Raw genomic sequence first — 23503 nt, 5'->3', positions numbered from 1 at the left:
CTCGCAGCTTGAGGTCACAGCACAGCCGAAGGCAGAGGACCAGGAAGCGGTGAGTGCAGAGCTGCATTCACTGTTTGCTGGTTCTCTGGTGCGCTCATTAGTATATTCACCCCATAAGACGCACTGACACTTCCCTCTAATTTTTTGGGGAAAAAGTGCGTCTTATAGGGCAAAAAATATGGTATTGTTTTTTGTTTTGTTTTTCCCGAGGAAAGTCTTTTCTGCTGAGTTTGAAAGCACTCTCTTGACAAAGTCTGCTAGTAAAAAGAAATAGGCAGTATGAGGCCTTGTTTACATTTCTGTGTCCGTTTGACGTCATGTTTTGTCCATATTCCACGGCACTGCTCAGCTGAAAACTAATTTCCAGAGCATCTCCTACAAGTGGTCAGTGAAAAAAGGACCAGACCTGGATCAAACAAGGATGCCAGCCATGTTGCATCAGTGATTTTTTTTAAATGGACCTATAGACTTCAATGGGCATGTTTGGTCCACCTCATGGTCCAAAGTAGTCCATGTCTCCGTAATTTTTTTCATTGACTCATGCCTAGTTAAAAAAAATACTGATTTGTATGTTTTACTGCCTAAACAGGACAAGGGCAATCTCAAGTTTGCCGTCGTGGAAACTTCCAGAAAATCCAGTTACCGGTAAGTCTAACAAGGGGGGCATGGCCTAGGGTGCAATATTTTTTTACTAAAATCGTGACACAAAAGTGGCTAGCCATACGCCAAGTTTATCACCCAGCAGTAACCACTAGGATGAATTTGGCGAATCTTGAAGCTTCCTGTATAAATTTACAGGACTTATAAATCTGCCCCATTGTGCTTTGGTCCCTCATCTGTATGCCTTAAGGAGAGTTCACATGACCGTTATTTTTCCGTTCTTCTGATCCATCAGAAGAACAGAAAAAAAAACTAAAAAAAACGGATCCTGTGCATCAGTTATGCACAGTTGGTATCCTTTTGAGCCATTTCCGTCTGCCATTTTTTTAGACGGAAAAATGTCCTGCATGCAGCAATTTCTTTTTCTGTCTAAAATAACGGCTCAAATGGATGCACAGGATAGTTTTTTTACCAGATCCATTTTTATTTTTCTGTTCTTCTGATGGATCAGGAGAATGGAAAAATAACGATGATGTGAATTCTTTCTTGGTTGTAGATTTCTTGCTTAAATCCGTTATATGCGGAGGACCTTTTTAGCTTTGTGTGCTCCTCCGTCCACATACTTCCACCCATAGGGACTTCACATAATCGTCCCAGATTTGAGGTAGTATGAAATTGTTGTGTCACTTGAAACTAGCTTGTAGAAACTTGGTCACGAGCCCAGCCTCACCCTGTGTGATAAATGTGAATAACTTATACTTTTACTTTCATTTCTTTCTTCTGCCGTCAGCGATGGCATCTGCTGGTCTGAGAAGAGGACTGGAATGTTCCATCTGTTTTAACTTTTATACCAATCCTGTAACCCTGAGATGTGGACACAAGTTCTGCCGGGACTGTATTGATCAAGTCCCGAATACACTGGACGGGTCTGGAGTTTATGCCTGTCCTGAATGTAGAGCACAGTTTCAGGAGCGTCCTGCACTGCAGAAGAACATAACTCTGTGTAGGTTAGTGAAGATTTTCCAGTTTACTCAGCCACATCAGGAGGAAACCAAAATGTGGTGCACTTACTGCGTAGACTATCCTGTACCTGCTGTTAAATCCTGTCTGCACTGTGAAGCTTCTCTATGTGATAAACACCTGAGGTTTCACAGCAAGTCAGCAGAACATGTCCTAACTGAAGCCAGCACATCCCTGAAGAACAGGAAATGCTCCATCCATAAGAAGATTCTGGAATATTACTGCACCAGCGATGCCACTTGCATTTGTGTGTCCTGTTGTCTGATTGGAGAACATCAGGGGCATGAAATAAAGTCTCTAGATGAGGCTTCTGAGATAGGAAAAAAGAAACTTAGAAATGGTCTGCAGAAACTGATCACAAAGAGAGAGGAGATTGAGGAAAGAGTCTGGAGTCTAGAGGACTGTTGGAGAAAAGCTAAAGTAAAAGCAGCTGGAAAAGCAGAGAGTGTCACTGCCCTGTTTATAGACATTAGAAGACGGATAGATGATGTGGAGAAGAGGATCATGACTGAGTTCTCCAGGCAGGAAGAGCAGGTGTCACTGTCGCTCTCCTCTCTGATCCACAAGTTAGAAATAAATATGGAACAGCTCTCTAGGTTGATGAGGTACATTGAGGAGGTGTGTAACATAACTGATCCTCTTATTTTTTTGCGGGCATTAGACACACGTAACTTGTGCGATCCAGAGGAGGAGGAAGGTGTTGAAGACACCCTGACACATGATGGAGGTGATTGGGGTGCGGAGTTGATCTCTCGCATATCACAGACATTATCTGATATAATAAGAGATATAAATGTAACTTTCAGTTGCAGAGGGTCCTGCAGACATATTACTGGATGTAAACACGGCTGCTAATAATATCCACATATCAGATGACCTGAAAACTGTGTCACGGACACTGATGAACCAAAATCGTCTAGAAACTGCATTGAAATTTGAGGAGAATCAGGTGATAAGCAGGAATAGTTTTTCATCGGGGCGACAATACTGGGATGTGGAGATCAATGGATCACTTTTGTGGAGGATAGGAGTTTGCTATCCCAGTATAGGCAGAAAGAGGCGTAGGTCATACATTGGGAATAATAATAAGTCCTGGTGTTTGTGTGGAGGACGACAGGTATATAATAATCAGTGTTCAGTGTTACACAACAGCCATGTGATCCAGTTACCTCACCAGATCTCCAGTGATAAGGTCAGGATATATGTGGATTATGAGGCTGGGAAGCTGTCCTTTTACGAATTGTGTGCCCCCATAAGGTGCTTGTACACTTTCACTGCCAACTTCACTGAGCCACTTCATGCTGCATTATGTGTACATAAAGGCTGTGTAAAGATAGCAGTGGAAGACGCCATGATTGGAGAAGACTGACCAATTTATGATTCTGTCAGTTTGGGTTGTTAGGCTTACTGTGAAATGGATGCTAAAACGGGACAACATTAGAGTTCATTCAGACGTCCATAAGTGTTTTGCGGTTCGCAAATTGCAGATCCGCAACACATGAATACCGGCCCGTGTGCGTTCTGCAATTTGCGGACCGCACAAGGCCGGCCCCATGATAGAAATGCGTATTCTGGTCCGCGATTGCGGGCAAGAATAGGACATGCTCTATCTTTTTTTGTGGGGCCACGGAACGGAACTACGGACGTGTGAATGGACCCTTATAGGATGTCTGCATGAGGCCTAACCTTATATAGTTTACCACGTTTACCCTAGTTCTCTCAGTATTTTGCCTCCTCTTTTGTAGCAATGCTTCTATAGTAAACAACTATTACAATTCTTATGTGGTTTGCATGCTACAGAAAAAAACATAAAAAAAATAAACTCAGCCTAAGGCCTCCTTCACATGGCATTATTTTGGTTAGTGTATAGCTTCAATATATGTAGGCTTAAATGATGAGAGGGTCCAAAATATAGAATACTTTCAAATCTTTCCATTAAACTTTTCCTCTGTAGGTTCCATTCTTGGTTTTGCCTTACAAATCTTAAAGCAAAATACTGACCAAGATCAGTAGCGCTTAAAAAAAAACTTTGGTTTGAAACTTTTTTCTTTTTGTGAGTTATGTTAATTAGTCATCACGACTAGTTCACATCAGGTTTTGTCCCACGTCTAATCTATACGCACTATGTCTACTTTAAATGGATGCCTCTGAAGGACGCTGTACAGTAGCATCAATAACCATAGGGTTCTATTAGAAAAAAAGTGTCCGTTTAACATATATGTTTTTTTGCTGGGTTCTGCAGAATGGAAAAACGTAGTATACTACCCTTTTGCATCCTTTTTTCGCTGCATATATGTAAATGTGGAACAAACGTGATGTGAACAGAGCCTTAATGGGCATGTGTAAGTAGATTTGTACCTATGAAACTGGCTGACCAGTTACATGTGCGCTTGGCAACTGAAAGGGGTTCTGCTGTTTGTTTAAACTGATGATCTATCCTCTGGATAGCTCATCAGCATCTGATCAGTGGGGGTCCGACACCCGGGACCCCCGCCGATCAGCTGTTTGAGAAGGCAGCGGTGCTCCAGGAGCGCCGCGGCCTTCTCACTGTTTACTGCAGGCCCAGTGACATCATGACTAGTATCACTGGCCTGGGCGGGGCTAAGCTCTGTTTACTTGAATGGAGCTTAGCCCCGCCCAGGCCAGTTGATACAAGTCGTGACGTCACTGGGTCTGCGATAAACAGTGAGAAGGCCGTGGCACTACTGCCAGCGCCGCTGCCTTCTTAAACAGCTGATCAGCGGGGGTCCCGGGTGTCGGACTCCCGCTGATTAGATGCTGATGATCTATCTAGAGGATAGATCATCAGTTTTAAAAAAATGCAGAACCCCTTGAAGGTATGTTTTAATATATGCAAATGAGCCTCTAGGAGCATGGGGGCATTACTATTACAACTAGAGACTCAGCTCTCTCTGCAACAACTGCACCTTCTCCACTTTGATTGACAGGGCCAAGTGTGATCACGTTTACACTGCCTGGGCCTGCCAATTAAAGTATAGGGGGTGCGGCAGTTGTAGAGAAAGCAAAACCTCTAGGTGTAACGACAATGCCACCGTTGGACCTAGAAGCTCATTTGCATGTATTAAAACATTTTTCTCAGCAATGCGGGCACATATGAACATGGGACCAACACAGATGCCTTCAGCTGCCAAGTGCACATGTAACAGGTCAGTCAGTGTCATAGGTTAAATCTGCATAGGTTTAAATCTGCCCTTTAAAGGGGTTGTACCATGTGAAGTATATGTCACCTGACCACAGAATAGGCGATAATTGTCGGATTAGAGCGATAGTTGGCATGCTGGTTCACCACTTCTTTGGCACTGACCTAGACAACATACTGTAAGTCCCATAAAAGTGAATGCAGTGGTCCCGCTCCATTTAAGGAGGGGACTTGGAAACCCTCTGTTCTTTGGATTTCTGGGGCTGTGGATAGGTGATAAATACTGTTTGTGGGATAACAATCTAAACAGTAGCTAAAATGCACCATGACGCAGCATCAATATCTACATGAACATGTGGACATTGTGGATGGTTATGTGGATCCACACAAGATCACTGTACCTAACAGGATTTTGGCCTTGAACTACAACCCATCATCATAAAAGTGAAATATTTTCACTTTCTAATGCAAGTTCTTTTTTGTAGTAAAGTCCTTAAAGATATAATACTATAGATAAAAGTGTTCCTGAGGCTCACCAGTCGGTCAATATGGATAGAGGTGCTCTATCACCGATACACCTAAAAACCGTGAGGGTGTGTTATATTGGAAAAGAGAATTGTGATGGCACACTCACATTTGGTTTAATTAAAAGTATTTATTATTTTTAGTTAAATATTTGATTTGCGTTAATATATATATAATTATATATGTAAAAAAGTATATAAATGCATTAAAAATAAAAATGAGAATAAAAATAAAATGGAGCTATATCTGGTGTTCAAAGTATTTAAAGAGTCTGTTCAGTGGGTCCTGGAATATAAGGTCATATAGATCAAGTACAGTATGTTGGTTCACTTATGTGAAATATTGTTATTCAAAAAATGTGCAATATAGTTGCAAAAAGGAGAAAGTCCAGTATATTTCCAATCAAAAAAAAAGCGTGAAAAAATAGTGCTCAATTTAATAAAATATGTTGTGCACAACAAAAGTTGGTATATTGATATTATTTAAAAAAATGGTGAACCTTATATCATGTGAGTGGTGTTCTTATATTAAAACAATGCCAGATACTTGCTGGTGTGAATACTGCAGTAGTTATTCTTATATTCACCGGGTTTCCCGGTATTAGAACGTCCGCCCTTTAAGGAGAGAGCAATTCTCCTGGTAATTGTAAGTATACTTAAAGTCTGTTATATGTTTTCCCAGTATTGTTCTTTCGTATAGCCGTTACTGTTGGCAAAATATATATGTTAAAATGCGGAGGAATAGTGGAGAGCTTACTTTACCCCTCTTCATCTGTTGCGATGCCTTCCTTTGTGCAAGGACCAGCGTGGCGTCCCACGTGATCGCTCGCCTCACCATGTGATGTTGCACGTGATGGTGATGCTGTTTGACGTCACACGGTGTCTGGTTTCTGATTGGCCAATCCTTTTTGCTGCGGGAAATTTAAAAGAATATCGCCGTGGCAGATATGTTATCATCCGATAATTTTCAGTTCCAAGTAGTGGTTTTCCTTTTAGTCCTCACTAGTTCCTCAGACCAGACGCGTTTCGGGTCACTTTTGGTCCCTTCCTCAGTGGTCAACTTGACCCGGTGAATATAAGAATAACTACTGCAGTATTCACACCAGCAAGTATCTGGCATTGTTTTAATATAAGAACACCACTCACATGATATAAGGTTCACAATTTTTTTTTATAATATCGATATACCAACTTTTGTTGTGCACAACATATTTTATTCAATTGAGCACTATTTTTTCACGCTTTTTCTTGATTGGAAATATACTGGACTTTCTCCTTTTTGCAACTAGATTGCACATTTTTTTTGAAGAATAACAATATTTCACAAAAGTGAACCAACATACTGTACTTGATCTATATGACCTTATATTCCAGGACCCACTGAACAGACTCTTTAAATACTTTGAACACCAGATATAGCTCCATTTTATTTTTATTCTCATTTTTATTTTTATCTTTATTTTTAATGCATTTATATACTTTTTTACATATATAATTATATATATTAACGCAAATCAAATATTTAACTAAAAATAATAAATACTTTTAATTAAACCAAATGTGAGTGTGCCATCACAATTCTCTTTTCCAATATAATACTATAGAATCATATATAGTACATACAAAAATGTGGGGATACCCAGATCTTTTGCAGTATCCAGTAACAAGAAATTTCTTGTTAGACTGCTAAAATGTACATCCACATAGACTAATACAGTGCGTATTTGATGTCATGGATTTGCGTAAACCCACAGTTTATTCCTGTGCCAGCAAAGTGGATGAAATTGTGGCACATCTCATCCAAATGTGGTCCATAATGTAAATTTACTTGCGGTGCAGTAATCTGCAGTATGTCCACAGCATTATCCATGTCAAAAATACCAAATACATCCTATTTGGACATACCCTTAAAGGTAACTTGTCAGCATGTTTCACCTTTCTACACCATTCCCACCACGATTGGAACGTGTGCCCAATTAAAAAAAATAATAAAATCTCACCTCTGCATTCCTGCCATTCCAGGGCCACGACCCCCTTTCCAGCAACTTCAGGTCCCCCTTGAAAGTGTCTTGGTCCCATGACTGCTGTGGCCATTCAGTGCCCCCAGTGATCACATGCTAGAACAGTTCATCAACAGCATGATGATTGCAGAAGTGCAGATGACTGATAGAATTAATGTTAATGCATTTGATTTTTGGTTAAATAAAAACTGTTGTTATAATGGTGTCTGCGTGGCGTTCTTTCCTGTAATTGGGAGACGATCTGTCAGGTCGATCTACATGTTCAAGTAGGGCTGTGGCCGGAAGATGTGCCACCACTACCGAATACTCAGCTTACGATTGACAATAACCAAAATTTGGAAATAATTTGCACAGAAGAACATTCAGATAACTGATCCTTTCTGGGACCATTGCCTTAAATTTTCCCATATAATGCCCCGGCCCCTCACACTGGGTATACTTACCCCGGCACCCGCATCGCATCTGATGCCCGCACAGCCACCACTGCATCTCTCCGTAGTGCAGATCAAAACATAAGGGGAGGGGGGGGGGGGTTGGGGCAGCCAATAGCAGGCCAAACGGGAATTAGCCTCCCTAGCATCGCCGGTGACGCTAGGGAGGCTCATTCCCGCGGCAGATGCTATTGGCAGCGGGGGTTTTGATCCGCGCAACAGGGAGATGCAGCGGCGGCCGGGTGTGCATCAGATGCGATGAGGGTGCCAGGGTAAGTATAACCAGTGTGAGGGGCCCGGGCATTATAGGAGTTGGATAGCTCCTATAATGGACATCTGTCAGCTCATACCTTGATATAAATGCAGCTGCCATTGGAGACCTGCGCTGAGCAGCTGAATATAACTCCATTTGTACCATTTCAATATGTTGTGAAAACCCATAGATATGAGTAATTTTATAATATGCTAATTAGCTACTTGGTGCAACTATGTCAGTGTGTGGTTGTCATTTTCTTCCCTCCTTATATTGAAGATTAGCTGCAACCCCGATAGCAGGTAAACCACCGGCCCAATTGGTAGCCTACTAATGTTGACTGACACTCCGCCATTAGCAAGGCTCACCCAAAACATGGTGATATTGGCTTCCCTTTCTTTGAGCCCAAAAACATGAGCCCATATTTTAGATTGATACTGGGCACTCTCGGATATGCGACCAATATTGAATTTATTAATTAGTTAAAAATATGTGTTAGACAATTAAAAATCCAAACAATTTCAATCTATAAAAACCACTCTAATAAAACACCATAAAATATCTATCAAAACAATAAATATAGCTAGTTGGCTTATTCGCAATAATATTTCCAATCACTAGCGATCCGAATTTCCTATGTAGAAACAATGTTTGTTGGAGCAATTAGATCGACAAAGTCCGAATTAAATTTCAACAAAATTTGAATCGATAATAATGTCTTTTCCACTAATCAGTTTGCATGAAAGTGCTTGATGAATATTCGTACAGCAGCGTCCCGCTACATTAACTTCTCAGTGGCGTCCCACTGAGACTAATTACTTTTGGTTCCAACCCCCCTCAAAGGATCCAACTACAACATATGGACTAATGATGAAGAATATTGCCTGGTAAAGTCAGTGCCTGTATCCACAAAACGTTCGGAAGCTTGAGAAAGATCGCACATAGTGAGTATAATTCAGGTGCGAACAAGCGGCCGGTGTGGAAAAAACAGACTCAAATATTCGTTACAACTCGAAAGACCACGGTCGAGTGTATACCAAGACCAACGTCCAGAGTATTACACAGGCATTCAGCTACATCGAATGGTAAGACTGTTCGAATTTACTATCGTGTGTTGGCATACACAGTAATTCGTCTCAGTGGGACGCCACTGAGAAGTTAATGTAGCGGGACGCCGCTGTACGAATATTCATCAAGCACTTTCATGCAAACTGATTAGTGGAAAAGACATTATTATCGATTCCAATTTTGTTGAAATTTAATTCGGACTTTGTCGATCTAATTGCTCCAACAAACATTGTTTCTACATAGGAAATTCGGATCGCCGATTCGAATTTACGGACTTACACCTCTGAATGCTGCTAGTGATTGGGTGAATCTATTAGCTATATTTATTGTTTTAATAGATATTTTATGGTGTTTTATTATAAGAGAGTGGTTTTTATAGATTGAAATTGTTTGGATTTTTAATTGTCTAGCAAATATTTTTAAGACAAAAACACAGAAATATAGTGGCAAATCTGGGGGAGCTGCTCAACCCCTAACACTGTAGCGTGTTTTTCATTGGGGGAGCAGCCCCACCGCATGTGGACCGCAGCAAACGACTATCCCCAGCAAAAAATATTTTGCATACGGTGGAGGATGTCGGCGCGGTCCACATGCACCACAAAGGCATCCTACACAAAACGGAGCATTGTGCGGATGAAAATATAATCATAAATCACAGAAAAAATGCACCACACGGATATGCCACTGACTATACTGGCTAGTCATAAATGCAGATATTAAAAGCCGAGACTTTTGCCAATATATTCCTGTCAGGAAGATATCGGAGCCCCAAGCACCACGTCACGGTTCTCAGCATGGCAAGGGGTCCTACCACTACGCTACCTATGGTGTGAACAAGGTCTGAGGGTGATGTAATCCAGCTCACAGCCAGGCTTCCACACAACCGCCTAGCAGGACAACTAGTGCAATGTGAACAAAGCCAGACTGTAAGCCACACCCATATCAGACTATGTAATGGAGGCTACCAGGTGCAAAGAGTGTTTGAATGCCAGGTGAAGGCACATACACTACATATAAAACAAGACAAAAACACAGAAATATAGTGGCAAATCTGGGGGAGCTGCTCAACCCCTAACACTGTAGCGTGTTTTTCATTGGGGGAGCAGCCCCACCGCATGTGGACCGCAGCAAACGACTATCCCCAGCAAAAAATATTTTGCATACGGTGGAGGATGTCGGCGCGGTCCACATGCACCACAAAGGCATCCTACACAAAACGGAGCATTGTGCGGATGAAAATATAATCATAAATCACAGAAAAAATGCACCACACGGATATGCCACTGACTATACTGGCTAGTCATAAATGCAGATATTAAAAGCCGAGACTTTTGCCAATATATTCCTGTCAGGAAGATATCGGAGCCCCAAGCACCACGTCACGGTTCTCAGCATGGCAAGGGGTCCTACCACTACGCTACCTATGGTGTGAACAAGGTCTGAGGGTGATGTAATCCAGCTCACAGCCAGGCTTCCACACAACCGCCTAGCAGGACAACCAGTGCAATGTGAACAAAGCCAGACTGTAAGCCACACCCATATCAGACTATGTAATGGAGGCTACCAGGTGCAAAGAGTGTTTGAATGCCAGGTGAAGGCACATACACTACATATAAAACAAGACAAAAACACAGAAATATAGTGGCAAATCTGGGGGAGCTGCTCAACCCCTAACACTGTAGCGTGTTTTTCATTGGGGGAGCAGCCCCACCGCATACAGTGTTAGGGGTTGAGCAGCTCCCCCAGATTTGCCACTATATTTCTGTGTTTTTGTCTTGTTTTATATGTAGTGTATGTGCCTTCACCTGGCATTCAAACACTCTTTGCACCTGGTAGCCTCCATTACATAGTCTGATATGGGTGTGGCTTACAGTCTGGCTTTGTTCACATTGCACTGGTTGTCCTGCTAGGCGGTTGTGTGGAAGCCTGGCTGTGAGCTGGATTACATCACCCTCAGACCTTGTTCACACCATAGGTAGCGTAGTGGTAGGACCCCTTGCCATGCTGAGAACCGTGACGTGGTGCTTGGGGCTCCGATATCTTCCTGACAGGAATATATTGGCAAAAGTCTCGGCTTTTAATATCTGCATTTATGACTAGCCAGTATAGTCAGTGGCATATCCGTGTGGTGCATTTTTTCTGTGATTTATGATTATATTTTCATCCGCACAATGCTCCGTTTTGTGTAGGATGCCTTTGTGGTGCATGTGGACCGCGCCGACATCCTCCACCGTATGCAAAATATTTTTTGCTGGGGATAGTCGTTTGCTGCGGTCCACATGCGGTGGGGCTGCTCCCCCAATGAAAAACACGCTACAGTGTTAGGGGTTGAGCAGCTCCCCCAGATTTGCCACTATATTTCTGTGTTTTTGTCTTGTTTTATATGTAGTGTATGTGCCTTCACCTGGCATTCAAACACTCTTTGCACCTGGTAGCCTCCATTACATAGTCTGATATGGGTGTGGCTTACAGTCTGGCTTTGTTCACATTGCACTAGGTTGTCCTGCTAGGCGGTTGTGTGGAAGCCTGGCTGTGAGCTGGATTACATCACCCTCAGACCTTGTTCACACCATAGGTAGCGTAGTGGTAGGACCCCTTGCCATGCTGAGAACCGTGACGTGGTGCTTGGGGCTCCGATATCTTCCTGACAGGAATATATTGGCAAAAGTCTCAGCTTTTAATATCTGCATTTATGACTAGCCAGTATAGTCAGTGGCATATCCGTGTGGTGCATTTTTTCTGTGATTTATGATTATATTTTCATCCGCACAATGCTCCGTTTTGTGTAGGATGCCTTTGTGGTGCATGTGGACCGCGCCGACATCCTCCACCGTATGCAAAATATTTTTTGCTGGGGATAGTCGTTTGCTGCGGTCCACATGCGGTGGGGCTGCTCCCCCAATGAAAAACACGCTACAGTGTTAGGGGTTGAGCAGCTCCCCCAGATTTGCCACTATATTTCTGTGTTTTTGTCTTGTTTTATATGTAGTGTATGTGCCTTCACCTGGCATTCAAACACTCTTTGCACCTGGTAGCCTCCATTACATAGGTCTGATATGGGTGTGGCTTACAGTCTGGCTTTGTTCACATTGCACTAGTTGTCCTGCTAGGCGGTTGTGTGGAAGCCTGGCTGTGAGCTGGATTACATCACCCTCAGACCTTGTTCACACCATAGGTAGCGTAGTGGTAGGACCCCTTGCCATGCTGAGAACCGTGACGTGGTGCTTGGGGCTCCGATATCTTCCTGACAGGAATATATTGGCAAAAGTCTCAGCTTTTAATATCTGCATTTATGACTAGCCAGTATAGTCAGTGGCATATCCGTGTGGTGCATTTTTTCTGTGATTTATGATTATATTTTCATCCGCACAATGCTCCGTTTTGTGTAGGATGCCTTTGTGGTGCATGTGGACCGCGCCGACATCCTCCACCGTATGCAAAATATTTTTTGCTGGGGATAGTCGTTTGCTGCGGTCCACATGCGGTGGGGCTGCTCCCCCAATGAAAAACACGCTACAGTGTTAGGGGTTGAGCAGCTCCCCCAGATTTGCCACTATATTTCTGTGTTTTTGTCTTGTTTTATATGTAGTGTATGTGCCTTCACCTGGCATTCAAACACTCTTTGCACCTGGTAGCCTCCATTACATGGTCTGATATGGGTGTGGCTTACAGTCTGGCTTTGTTCACATTGCACTAGTTGTCCTGCTAGGCGGTTGTGTGGAAGCCTGGCTGTGAGCTGGATTACATCACCCTCAGACCTTGTTCACACCATAGGTAGCGTAGTGGTAGGACCCCTTGCCATGCTGAGAACCGTGACGTGGTGCTTGGGGCTCCGATATCTTCCTGACAGGAATATATTGGCAAAAGTCTCAGCTTTTAATATCTGCATTTATGACTAGCCAGTATAGTCAGTGGCATATCCGTGTGGTGCATTTTTTCTGTGATTTATGATTATATTTTCATCCGCACAATGCTCCGTTTTGTGTAGGATGCCTTTGTGGTGCATGTGGACCGCGCCGACATCCTCCACCGTATGCAAAATATTTTTTGCTGGGGATAGTCGTTTGCTGCGGTCCACATGCGGTGGGGCTGCTCCCCCAATGAAAAACACGCTACAGTGTTAGGGGTTGAGCAGCTCCCCCAGATTTGCCACTATATTTCTGTGTTTTTGTCTTGTTTTATATGTAGTGTATGTGCCTTCACCTGGCATTCAAACACTCTTTGCACCTGGTAGCCTCCATTACATAGTCTGATATGGGTGTGGCTTACAGTCTGGCTTTGTTCACATTGCACTAGTTGTCCTGCTAGGCGGTTGTGTGGAAGCCTGGCTGTGAGCTGGATTACATCACCCTCAGACCTTGTTCACACCATAGGTAGCGTAGTGGTAGGACCCCTTGCCATGCTGAGAACCGTGACGTGGTGCTTGGGGCTCCGATATCTTCCTGACAGGAATATATTGGCAAAAGTCTCAGCTTTTAATATCTGCATTTATGACTAGCCAGTATAGTCAGTGGCATATCCGTGTGGTGCATTTTTTCTGTGATTTATGATTATATTTTCATCCGCACAATGCTCCGTTTTGTGTAGGATGCCTTTGTGGTGCATGTGGACCGCGCCGACATCCTCCACCGTATGCAAAATATTTTTTGCTGGGGATAGTCGTTTGCTGCGGTCCACATGCGGTGGGGCTGCTCCCCCAATGAAAAACACGCTACAGTGTTAGGGGTTGAGCAGCTCCCCCAGATTTGCCACTATATTTCTGTGTTTTTGTCTTGTTTTATATGTAGTGTATGTGCCTTCACCTGGCATTCAAACACTCTTTGCACCTGGTAGCCTCCATTACATAGTCTGATATGGGTGTGGCTTACAGTCTGGCTTTGTTCACATTGCACTAGTTGTCCTGCTAGGCGGTTGTGTGGAAGCCTTGGCTGTGAGCTGGATTACATCACCTTCAGACCTTGTTCACACCATAGGTAGCGTAGTGGTAGGACCCCTTGCCATGCTGAGAACCGTGACGTGGTGCTTGGGGCTCCGATATCTTCCTGACAGGAATATATTGGCAAAAGTCTCAGCTTTTAATATCTGCATTTATGACTAGCCAGTATAGTCAGTGGCATATCCGTGTGGTGCATTTTTTCTGTGATTTATGATTATATTTTCATCCGCACAATGCTCCGTTTTGTGTAGGATGCCTTTGTGGTGCATGTGGACCGCGCCGACATCCTCCACCGTATGCAAAATATTTTTTGCTGGGGATAGTCGTTTGCTGCGGTCCACATGCGGTGGGGCTGCTCCCCCAATGAAAAACACGCTACAGTGTTAGGGGTTGAGCAGCTCCCCCAGATTTGCCACTATATTTCTGTGTTTTTGTCTTGTTTTATATGTAGTGTATGTGCCTTCACCTGGCATTCAAACACTCTTTGCACCTGGTAGCCTCCATTACATAGTCTGATATGGGTGTGGCTTACAGTCTGGCTTTGTTCACATTGCACTAGTTGTCCTGCTAGGCGGTTGTGTGGAAGCTTGGCTGTGAGCTGGATTACATCACCTTCAGACCTTGTTCACACCATAGGTAGCGTAGTGGTAGGACCCCTTGCCATGCTGAGAACCGTGACGTGGTGCTTGGGGCTCCGATATCTTCCTGACAGGAATATATTGGCAAAAGTCTCAGCTTTTAATATCTGCATTTATGACTAGCCAGTATAGTCAGTGGCATATCCGTGTGGTGCATTTTTTCTGTGATTTATGATTATATTTTCATCCGCACAATGCTCCGTTTTGTGTAGGATGCCTTTGTGGTGCATGTGGACCGCGCCGACATCCTCCACCGTATGCAAAATATTTTTTGCTGGGGATAGTCGTTTGCTGCGGTCCACATGCGGTGGGGCTGCTCCCCCAATGAAAAACACGCTACAGTGTTAGGGGTTGAGCAGCTCCCCCAGATTTGCCACTATATTTCTGTGTTTTTGTCTTGTTTTATATGTAGTGTATGTGCCTTCACCTGGCATTCAAACACTCTTTGCACCTGGTAGCCTCCATTACATAGTCTGATATGGGTGTGGCTTACAGTCTGGCTTTGTTCACATTGCACTAGTTGTCCTGCTAGGCGGTTGTGTGGAAGCTTGGCTGTGAGCTGGATTACATCACCTTCAGACCTTGTTCACACCATAGGTAGCGTAGTGGTAGGACCCCTTGCCATGCTGAGAACCGTGACGTGGTGCTTGGGGCTCCGATATCTTCCTGACAGGAATATATTGGCAAAAGTCTCAGCTTTTAATATCTGCATTTATGACTAGCCAGTATAGTCAGTGGCATATCCGTGTGGTGCATTTTTTCTGTGATTTATGATTATATTTTCATCCGCACAATGCTCCGTTTTGTGTAGGATGCCTTTGTGGTGCATGTGGACCGCGCCGACATCCTCCACCGTATGCAAAATATTTTTTGCTGGGGATAGTCGTTTGCTGCGGTCCACATGCGGTGGGGCTGCTCCCCCAATGAAAAACACGCTACAGTGTTAGGGGTTGAGCAGCTCCCCCAGATTTGCCACTATATTTCTGTGTTTTTGTCTTGTTTTATATGTAGTGTATGTGCCTTCACCTGGCATTCAAACACTCTTTGCACCTGGTAGCCTCCATTACATGGTCTGATATGGGTGTGGCTTACAGTCTGGCTTTGTTCACATTGCACTAGTTGTCCTGCTAGGCGGTTGTGTGGAAGCTTGGCTGTGAGCTGGATTACATCACCTTCAGACCTTGTTCACACCATAGGTAGCGTAGTGGTAGGACCCCTTGCCATGCTGAGAACCGTGACGTGGTGCTTGGGGCTCCGATATCTTCCTGACAGGAATATATTGGCAAAAGTCTCAGCTTTTAATATCTGCATTTATGACTAGCCAGTATAGTCAGTGGCATATCCGTGTGGTGCATTTTTTCTGTGATTTATGATTATATTTTCATCCGCACAATGCTCCGTTTTGTGTAGGATGCCTTTGTGGTGCATGTGGACCGCGCCGACATCCTCCACCGTATGCAAAATATTTTTTGCTGGGGATAGTCGTTTGCTGCGGTCCACATGCGGTGGGGCTGCTCCCCCAATGAAAAACACGCTACAGTGTTAGGGGTTGAGCAGCTCCCCCAGATTTGCCACTATATTTCTGTGTTTTTGTCTTGTTTTATATGTAGTGTATGTGCCTTCACCTGGCATTCAAACACTCTTTGCACCTGGTAGCCTCCATTACATAGTCTGATATGGGTGTGGCTTACAGTCTGGCTTTGTTCACATTGCACTAGTTGTCCTGCTAGGCGGTTGTGTGGAAGCTTGGCTGTGAGCTGGATTACATCACCTTCAGACCTTGTTCACACCATAGGTAGCGTAGTGGTAGGACCCCTTGCCATGCTGAGAACCGTGACGTGGTGCTTGGGGCTCCGATATCTTCCTGACAGGAATATATTGGCAAAAGTCTCAGCTTTTAATATCTGCATTTATGACTAGCCAGTATAGTCAGTGGCATATCCGTGTGGTGCATTTTTTCTGTGATTTATGATTATATTTTCATCCGCACAATGCTCCGTTTTGTGTAGGATGCCTTTGTGGTGCATGTGGACCGCGCCGACATCCTCCACCGTATGCAAAATATTTTTTGCTGGGGATAGTCGTTTGCTGCGGTCCACATGCGGTGGGGCTGCTCCCCCAATGAAAAACACGCTACAGTGTTAGGGGTTGAGCAGCTCCCCCAGATTTGCCACTATTTCTGTGTTTTTGTCTTGTTTTATATGTAGTGTATGTGCCTTCACCTGGCATTCAAACACTCTTTGCACCTGGTAGCCTCCATTACATAGTCTGATATGGGTGTGGCTTACAGTCTGGCTTTGTTCACATTGCACTAGTTGTCCTGCTAGGCGGTTGTGTGGAAGCTTGGCTGTGAGCTGGATTACATCACCTTCAGACCTTGTTCACACCATAGGTAGCGTAGTGGTAGGACCCCTTGCCATGCTGAGAACCGTGACGTGGTGCTTGGGGCTCCGATATCTTCCTGACAGGAATATATTGGCAAAAGTCTCAGCTTTTAATATCTGCATTTATGACTAGCCAGTATAGTCAGTGGCATATCCGTGTGGTGCATTTTTTCTGTGATTTATGATTATATTTTCATCCGCACAATGCTCCGTTTTGTGTAGGATGCCTTTGTGGTGCATGTGGACCGCGCCGACATCCTCCACCGTATGCAAAATATTTTTTGCTGGGGATAGTCGTTTGCTGCGGTCCACATGCGGTGGGGCTGCTCCCCCAATGAAAAACACGCTACAGTGTTAGGGGTTGAGCAGCTCCCCCAGATTTGCCACTATATTTCTGTGTTTTTGTCTTGTTTTATATGTAGTGTATGTGCCTTCACCTGGCATTCAAACACTCTTTGCACCTGGTAGCCTCCATTACATAGTCTGATATGGGTGTGGCTTACAGTCTGGCTTTGTTCACATTGCACTAGTTGTCCTGCTAGGCGGTTGTGTGGAAGCTTGGCTGTGAGCTGGATTACATCACCTTCAGACCTTGTTCACACCATAGGTAGCGTAGTGGTAGGACCCCTTGCCATGCTGAGAACCGTGACGTGGTGCTTGGGGCTCCGATATCTTCCTGACAGGAATATATTGGCAAAAGTCTCAGCTTTTAATATCTGCATTTATGACTAGCCAGTATAGTCAGTGGCATATCCGTGTGGTGCATTTTTTCTGTGATTTATGATTATATTTTCATCCGCACAATGCTCCGTTTTGTGTAGGATGCCTTTGTGGTGCATGTGGACCGCGCCGACATCCTCCACCGTATGCAAAATATTTTTTGCTGGGGATAGTCGTTTGCTGCGGTCCACATGCGGTGGGGCTGCTCCCCCAATGAAAAACACGCTACAGTGTTAGGGGTTGAGCAGCTCCCCCAGATTTGCCACTATATTTCTGTGTTTTTGTCTTGTTTTATATGTAGTGTATGTGCCTTCACCTGGCATTCAAACACTCTTTGCACCTGGTAGCCTCCATTACATAGTCTGATATGGGTGTGGCTTACAGTCTGGCTTTGTTCACATTGCACTAGTTGTCCTGCTAGGCGGTTGTGTGGAAGCTTGGCTGTGAGCTGGATTACATCACCTTCAGACCTTGTTCACACCATAGGTAGCGTAGTGGTAGGACCCCTTGCCATGCTGAGAACCGTGACGTGGTGCTTGGGGCTCCGATATCTTCCTGACAGGAATATATTGGCAAAAGTCTCAGCTTTTAATATCTGCATTTATGACTAGCCAGTATAGTCAGTGGCATATCCGTGTGGTGCATTTTTTCTGTGATTTATGATTATATTTTCATCCGCACAATGCTCCGTTTTGTGTAGGATGCCTTTGTGGTGCATGTGGACCGCGCCGACATCCTCCACCGTATGCAAAATATTTTTTGCTGGGGATAGTCGTTTGCTGCGGTCCACATGCGGTGGGGCTGCTCCCCCAATGAAAAACACGCTACAGTGTTAGGGGTTGAGCAGCTCCCCCAGATTTGCCACTATATTTCTGTGTTTTTGTCTTGTTTTATATGTAGTGTATGTGCCTTCACCTGGCATTCAAACACTCTTTGCACCTGGTAGCCTCCATTACATAGTCTGATATGGGTGTGGCTTACAGTCTGGCTTTGTTCACATTGCACTAGTTGTCCTGCTAGGCGGTTGTGTGGAAGCTTGGCTGTGAGCTGGATTACATCACCTTCAGACCTTGTTCACACCATAGGTAGCGTAGTGGTAGGACCCCTTGCCATGCTGAGAACCGTGACGTGGTGCTTGGGGCTCCGATATCTTCCTGACAGGAATATATTGGCAAAAGTCTCAGCTTTTAATATCTGCATTTATGACTAGCCAGTATAGTCAGTGGCATATCCGTGTGGTGCATTTTTTCTGTGATTTATGATTATATTTTCATCCGCACAATGCTCCGTTTTGTGTAGGATGCCTTTGTGGTGCATGTGGACCGCGCCGACATCCTCCACCGTATGCAAAATATTTTTTGCTGGGGATAGTCGTTTGCTGCGGTCCACATGCGGTGGGGCTGCTCCCCCAATGAAAAACACGCTACAGTGTTAGGGGTTGAGCAGCTCCCCCAGATTTGCCACTATATTTCTGTGTTTTTGTCTTGTTTTATATGTAGTGTATGTGCCTTCACCTGGCATTCAAACACTCTTTGCACCTGGTAGCCTCCATTACATAGTCTGATATGGGTGTGGCTTACAGTCTGGCTTTGTTCACATTGCACTAGTTGTCCTGCTAGGCGGTTGTGTGGAAGCTTGGCTGTGAGCTGGATTACATCACCCTTCAGACCTTGTTCACACCATAGGTAGCGTAGTGGTAGGACCCCTTGCCATGCTGAGAACCGTGACGTGGTGCTTGGGGCTCCGATATCTTCCTGACAGGAATATATTGGCAAAAGTCTCAGCTTTTAATATCTGCATTTATGACTAGCCAGTATAGTCAGTGGCATATCCGTGTGGTGCATTTTTTCTGTGATTTATGATTATATTTTCATCCGCACAATGCTCCGTTTTGTGTAGGATGCCTTTGTGGTGCATGTGGACCGCGCCGACATCCTCCACCGTATGCAAAATATTTTTTGCTGGGGATAGTCGTTTGCTGCGGTCCACATGCGGTGGGGCTGCTCCCCCAATGAAAAACACGCTACAGTGTTAGGGGTTGAGCAGCTCCCCCAGATTTGCCACTATATTTCTGTGTTTTTGTCTTGTTTTATATGTAGTGTATGTGCCTTCACCTGGCATTCAAACACTCTTTGCACCTGGTAGCCTCCATTACATAGTCTGATATGGGTGTGGCTTACAGTCTGGCTTTGTTCACATTGCACTAGTTGTCCTGCTAGGCGGTTGTGTGGAAGCTTGGCTGTGAGCTGGATTACATCACCTTCAGACCTTGTTCACACCATAGGTAGCGTAGTGGTAGGACCCCTTGCCATGCTGAGAACCGTGACGTGGTGCTTGGGGCTCCGATATCTTCCTGACAGGAATATATTGGCAAAAGTCTCAGCTTTTAATATCTGCATTTATGACTAGCCAGTATAGTCAGTGGCATATCCGTGTGGTGCATTTTTTCTGTGATTTATGATTATATTTTCATCCGCACAATGCTCCGTTTTGTGTAGGATGCCTTTGTGGTGCATGTGGACCGCGCCGACATCCTCCACCGTATGCAAAATATTTTTTGCTGGGGATAGTCGTTTGCTGCGGTCCACATGCGGTGGGGCTGCTCCCCCAATGAAAAACACGCTACAGTGTTAGGGGTTGAGCAGCTCCCCCAGATTTGCCACTATATTTCTGTGTTTTTGTCTTGTTTTATATGTAGTGTATGTGCCTTCACCTGGCATTCAAACACTCTTTTGCACCTGGTAGCCTCCATTACATAGTCTGATATGGGTGTGGCTTACAGTCTGGCTTTGTTCACATTGCACTAGGTTGTCCTGCTAGGCGGTTGTGTGGAAGCCTGGCTGTGAGCTGGATTACATCACCCTCAGACCTTGTTCACACCATAGGTAGCGTAGTGGTAGGACCCCTTGCCATGCTGAGAACCGTGACGTGGTGCTTGGGGCTCCGATATCTTCCTGACAGGAATATATTGGCAAAAGTCTCGGCTTTTAATATCTGCATTTATGACTAGCCAGTATAGTCAGTGGCATATCCGTGTGGTGCATTTTTTCTGTGATTTATGATTATATTTTCATCCGCACAATGCTCCGTTTTGTGTAGGATGCCTTTGTGGTGCATGTGGACCGCGCCGACATCCTCCACCGTATGCAAAATATTTTTTGCTGGGGATAGTCGTTTGCTGCGGTCCACATGCGGTGGGGCTGCTCCCCCAATGAAAAACACGCTACAGTGTTAGGGGTTGAGCAGCTCCCCCAGATTTGCCACTATATTTCTGTGTTTTTGTCTTGTTTTATATGTAGTGTATGTGCCTTCACCTGGCATTCAAACACTCTTTGCACCTGGTAGCCTCCATTACATAGTCTGATATGGGTGTGGCTTACAGTCTGGCTTTGTTCACATTGCACTAGGTTGTCCTGCTAGGCGGTTGTGTGGAAGCCTGGCTGTGAGCTGGATTACATCACCCTCAGACCTTGTTCACACCATAGGTAGCGTAGTGGTAGGACCCCTTGCCATGCTGAGAACCGTGACGTGGTGCTTGGGGCTCCGATATCTTCCTGACAGGAATATATTGGCAAAAGTCTCGGCTTTTAATATCTGCATTTATGACTAGCCAGTATAGTCAGTGGCATATCCGTGTGGTGCATTTTTTCTGTGATTTATGATTATATTTTCATCCGCACAATGCTCCGTTTTGTGTAGGATGCCTTTGTGGTGCATGTGGACCGCGCCGACATCCTCCACCGTATGCAAAATATTTTTTGCTGGGGATAGTCGTTTGCTGCGGTCCACATGCGGTGGGGCTGCTCCCCCAATGAAAAACACGCTACAGTGTTAGGGGTTGAGCAGCTCCCCCAGATTTGCCACTATATTTCTGTGTTTTTGTCTTGTTTTATATGTAGTGTATGTGCCTTCACCTGGCATTCAAACACTCTTTGCACCTGGTAGCCTCCATTACATAGTCTGATATGGGTGTGGCTTACAGTCTGGCTTTGTTCACATTGCACTGGTTGTCCTGCTAGGCGGTTGTGTGGAAGCCTGGCTGTGAGCTGGATTACATCACCCTCAGACCTTGTTCACACCATAGGTAGCGTAGTGGTAGGACCCCTTGCCATGCTGAGAACCGTGACGTGGTGCTTGGGGCTCCGATATCTTCCTGACAGGAATATATTGGCAAAAGTCTCGGCTTTTAATATCTGCATTTATGACTAGCCAGTATAGTCAGTGGCATATCCGTGTGGTGCATTTTTTCTGTGATTTATGATTATATTTTCATCCGCACAATGCTCCGTTTTGTGTAGGATGCCTTTGTGGTGCATGTGGACCGCGCCGACATCCTCCACCGTATGCAAAATATTTTTTGCTGGGGATAGTCGTTTGCTGCGGTCCACATGCGGTGGGGCTGCTCCCCCAATGAAAAACACACTACAGTGTTAGGGGTTGAGCAGCTCCCCCAGATTTGCCACTATATTTCTGTGTTTTTGTCTTGTTTTATATGTAGTGTATGTGCCTTCACCTGGCATTCAAACACTCTTTGCACCTGGTAGCCTCCATTACATAGTCTGATATGGGTGTGGCTTACAGTCTGGCTTTGTTCACATTGCACTGGTTGTCCTGCTAGGCGGTTGTGTGGAAGCCTGGCTGTGAGCTGGATTACATCACCCTCAGACCTTGTTCACACCATAGGTAGCGTAGTGGTAGGACCCCTTGCCATGCTGAGAACCGTGACGTGGTGCTTGGGGCTCCGATATCTTCCTGACAGGAATATATTGGCAAAAGTCTCGGCTTTTAATATCTGCATTTATGACTAGCCAGTATAGTCAGTGGCATATCCGTGTGGTGCATTTTTTCTGTGATTTATGATTATATTTTCATCCGCACAATGCTCCGTTTTGTGTAGGATGCCTTTGTGGTGCATGTGGACCGCGCCGACATCCTCCACCGTATGCAAAATATTTTTTGCTGGGGATAGTCGTTTGCTGCGGTCCACATGCGGTGGGGCTGCTCCCCCAATGAAAAACACACTACAGTGTTAGGGGTTGAGCAGCTCCCCCAGATTTGCCACTATATTTCTGTGTTTTTGTCTTGTTTTATATGTAGTGTATGTGCCTTCACCTGGCATTCAAACACTCTTTGCACCTGGTAGCCTCCATTACATAGTCTGATATGGGTGTGGCTTACAGTCTGGCTTTGTTCACATTGCACTGGTTGTCCTGCTAGGCGGTTGTGTGGAAGCCTGGCTGTGAGCTGGATTACATCACCCTCAGACCTTGTTCACACCATAGGTAGCGTAGTGGTAGGACCCCTTGCCATGCTGAGAACCGTGACGTGGTGCTTGGGGCTCCGATATCTTCCTGACAGGAATATATTGGCAAAAGTCTCGGCTTTTAATATCTGCATTTATGACTAGCCAGTATAGTCAGTGGCATATCCGTGTGGTGCATTTTTTCTGTGATTTAGCAAATATTTTTAACTAATTAATAAATTCAATATTGGTCGCATATCCGAGAGTGCCCAGTATCTTTGATTTCTAGAGTGTCTTTTGTTGAATAGATTGGGTGAATCTATTTTTCTGAGAGCACCTCATTTGATCCTGACTGATCCAGTGCGTCACATCATTTCTCATTGTCCATTGAGATTTTAGATTGAATTGCACCAAAAAGTGGTTCAATTTGGAGCATCTAAAGTTTTTGTGTCTAGTCCGACAAAGGATTGTGACTTGTAGGAAGAGGAACATGGCCTAAAATATAG

At 44.6% G+C, this 23503-nt stretch overlaps 1 protein-coding gene across 1 annotated transcript; it reads left to right on the top strand.

The window, feature by feature from the left end:
* The first annotated feature begins 1383 nt into the window (after window positions 1-1383).
* Window positions 1384-2610, top strand: LOC122930389 (E3 ubiquitin-protein ligase TRIM8-like). Its single transcript, XM_044283750.1, has one exon. It carries the CDS (start codon window positions 1393-1395, stop codon window positions 2473-2475), a length of 1083 nt encoding a protein of 360 aa, XP_044139685.1. The 5' UTR covers window positions 1384-1392; the 3' UTR covers window positions 2476-2610.
* The last annotated feature ends 20893 nt before the right edge of the window (window positions 2611-23503 follow it).

Source organism: Bufo gargarizans, chromosome 3 (genome assembly GCF_014858855.1).
Source record: "Bufo gargarizans isolate SCDJY-AF-19 chromosome 3, ASM1485885v1, whole genome shotgun sequence".
NCBI classification, from domain to species: domain Eukaryota; kingdom Metazoa; phylum Chordata; class Amphibia; order Anura; family Bufonidae; genus Bufo; species Bufo gargarizans.
Note: the sequence above shows the minus strand (reverse complement) of the source record. Positions and strands in the feature narration are given on the sequence as shown.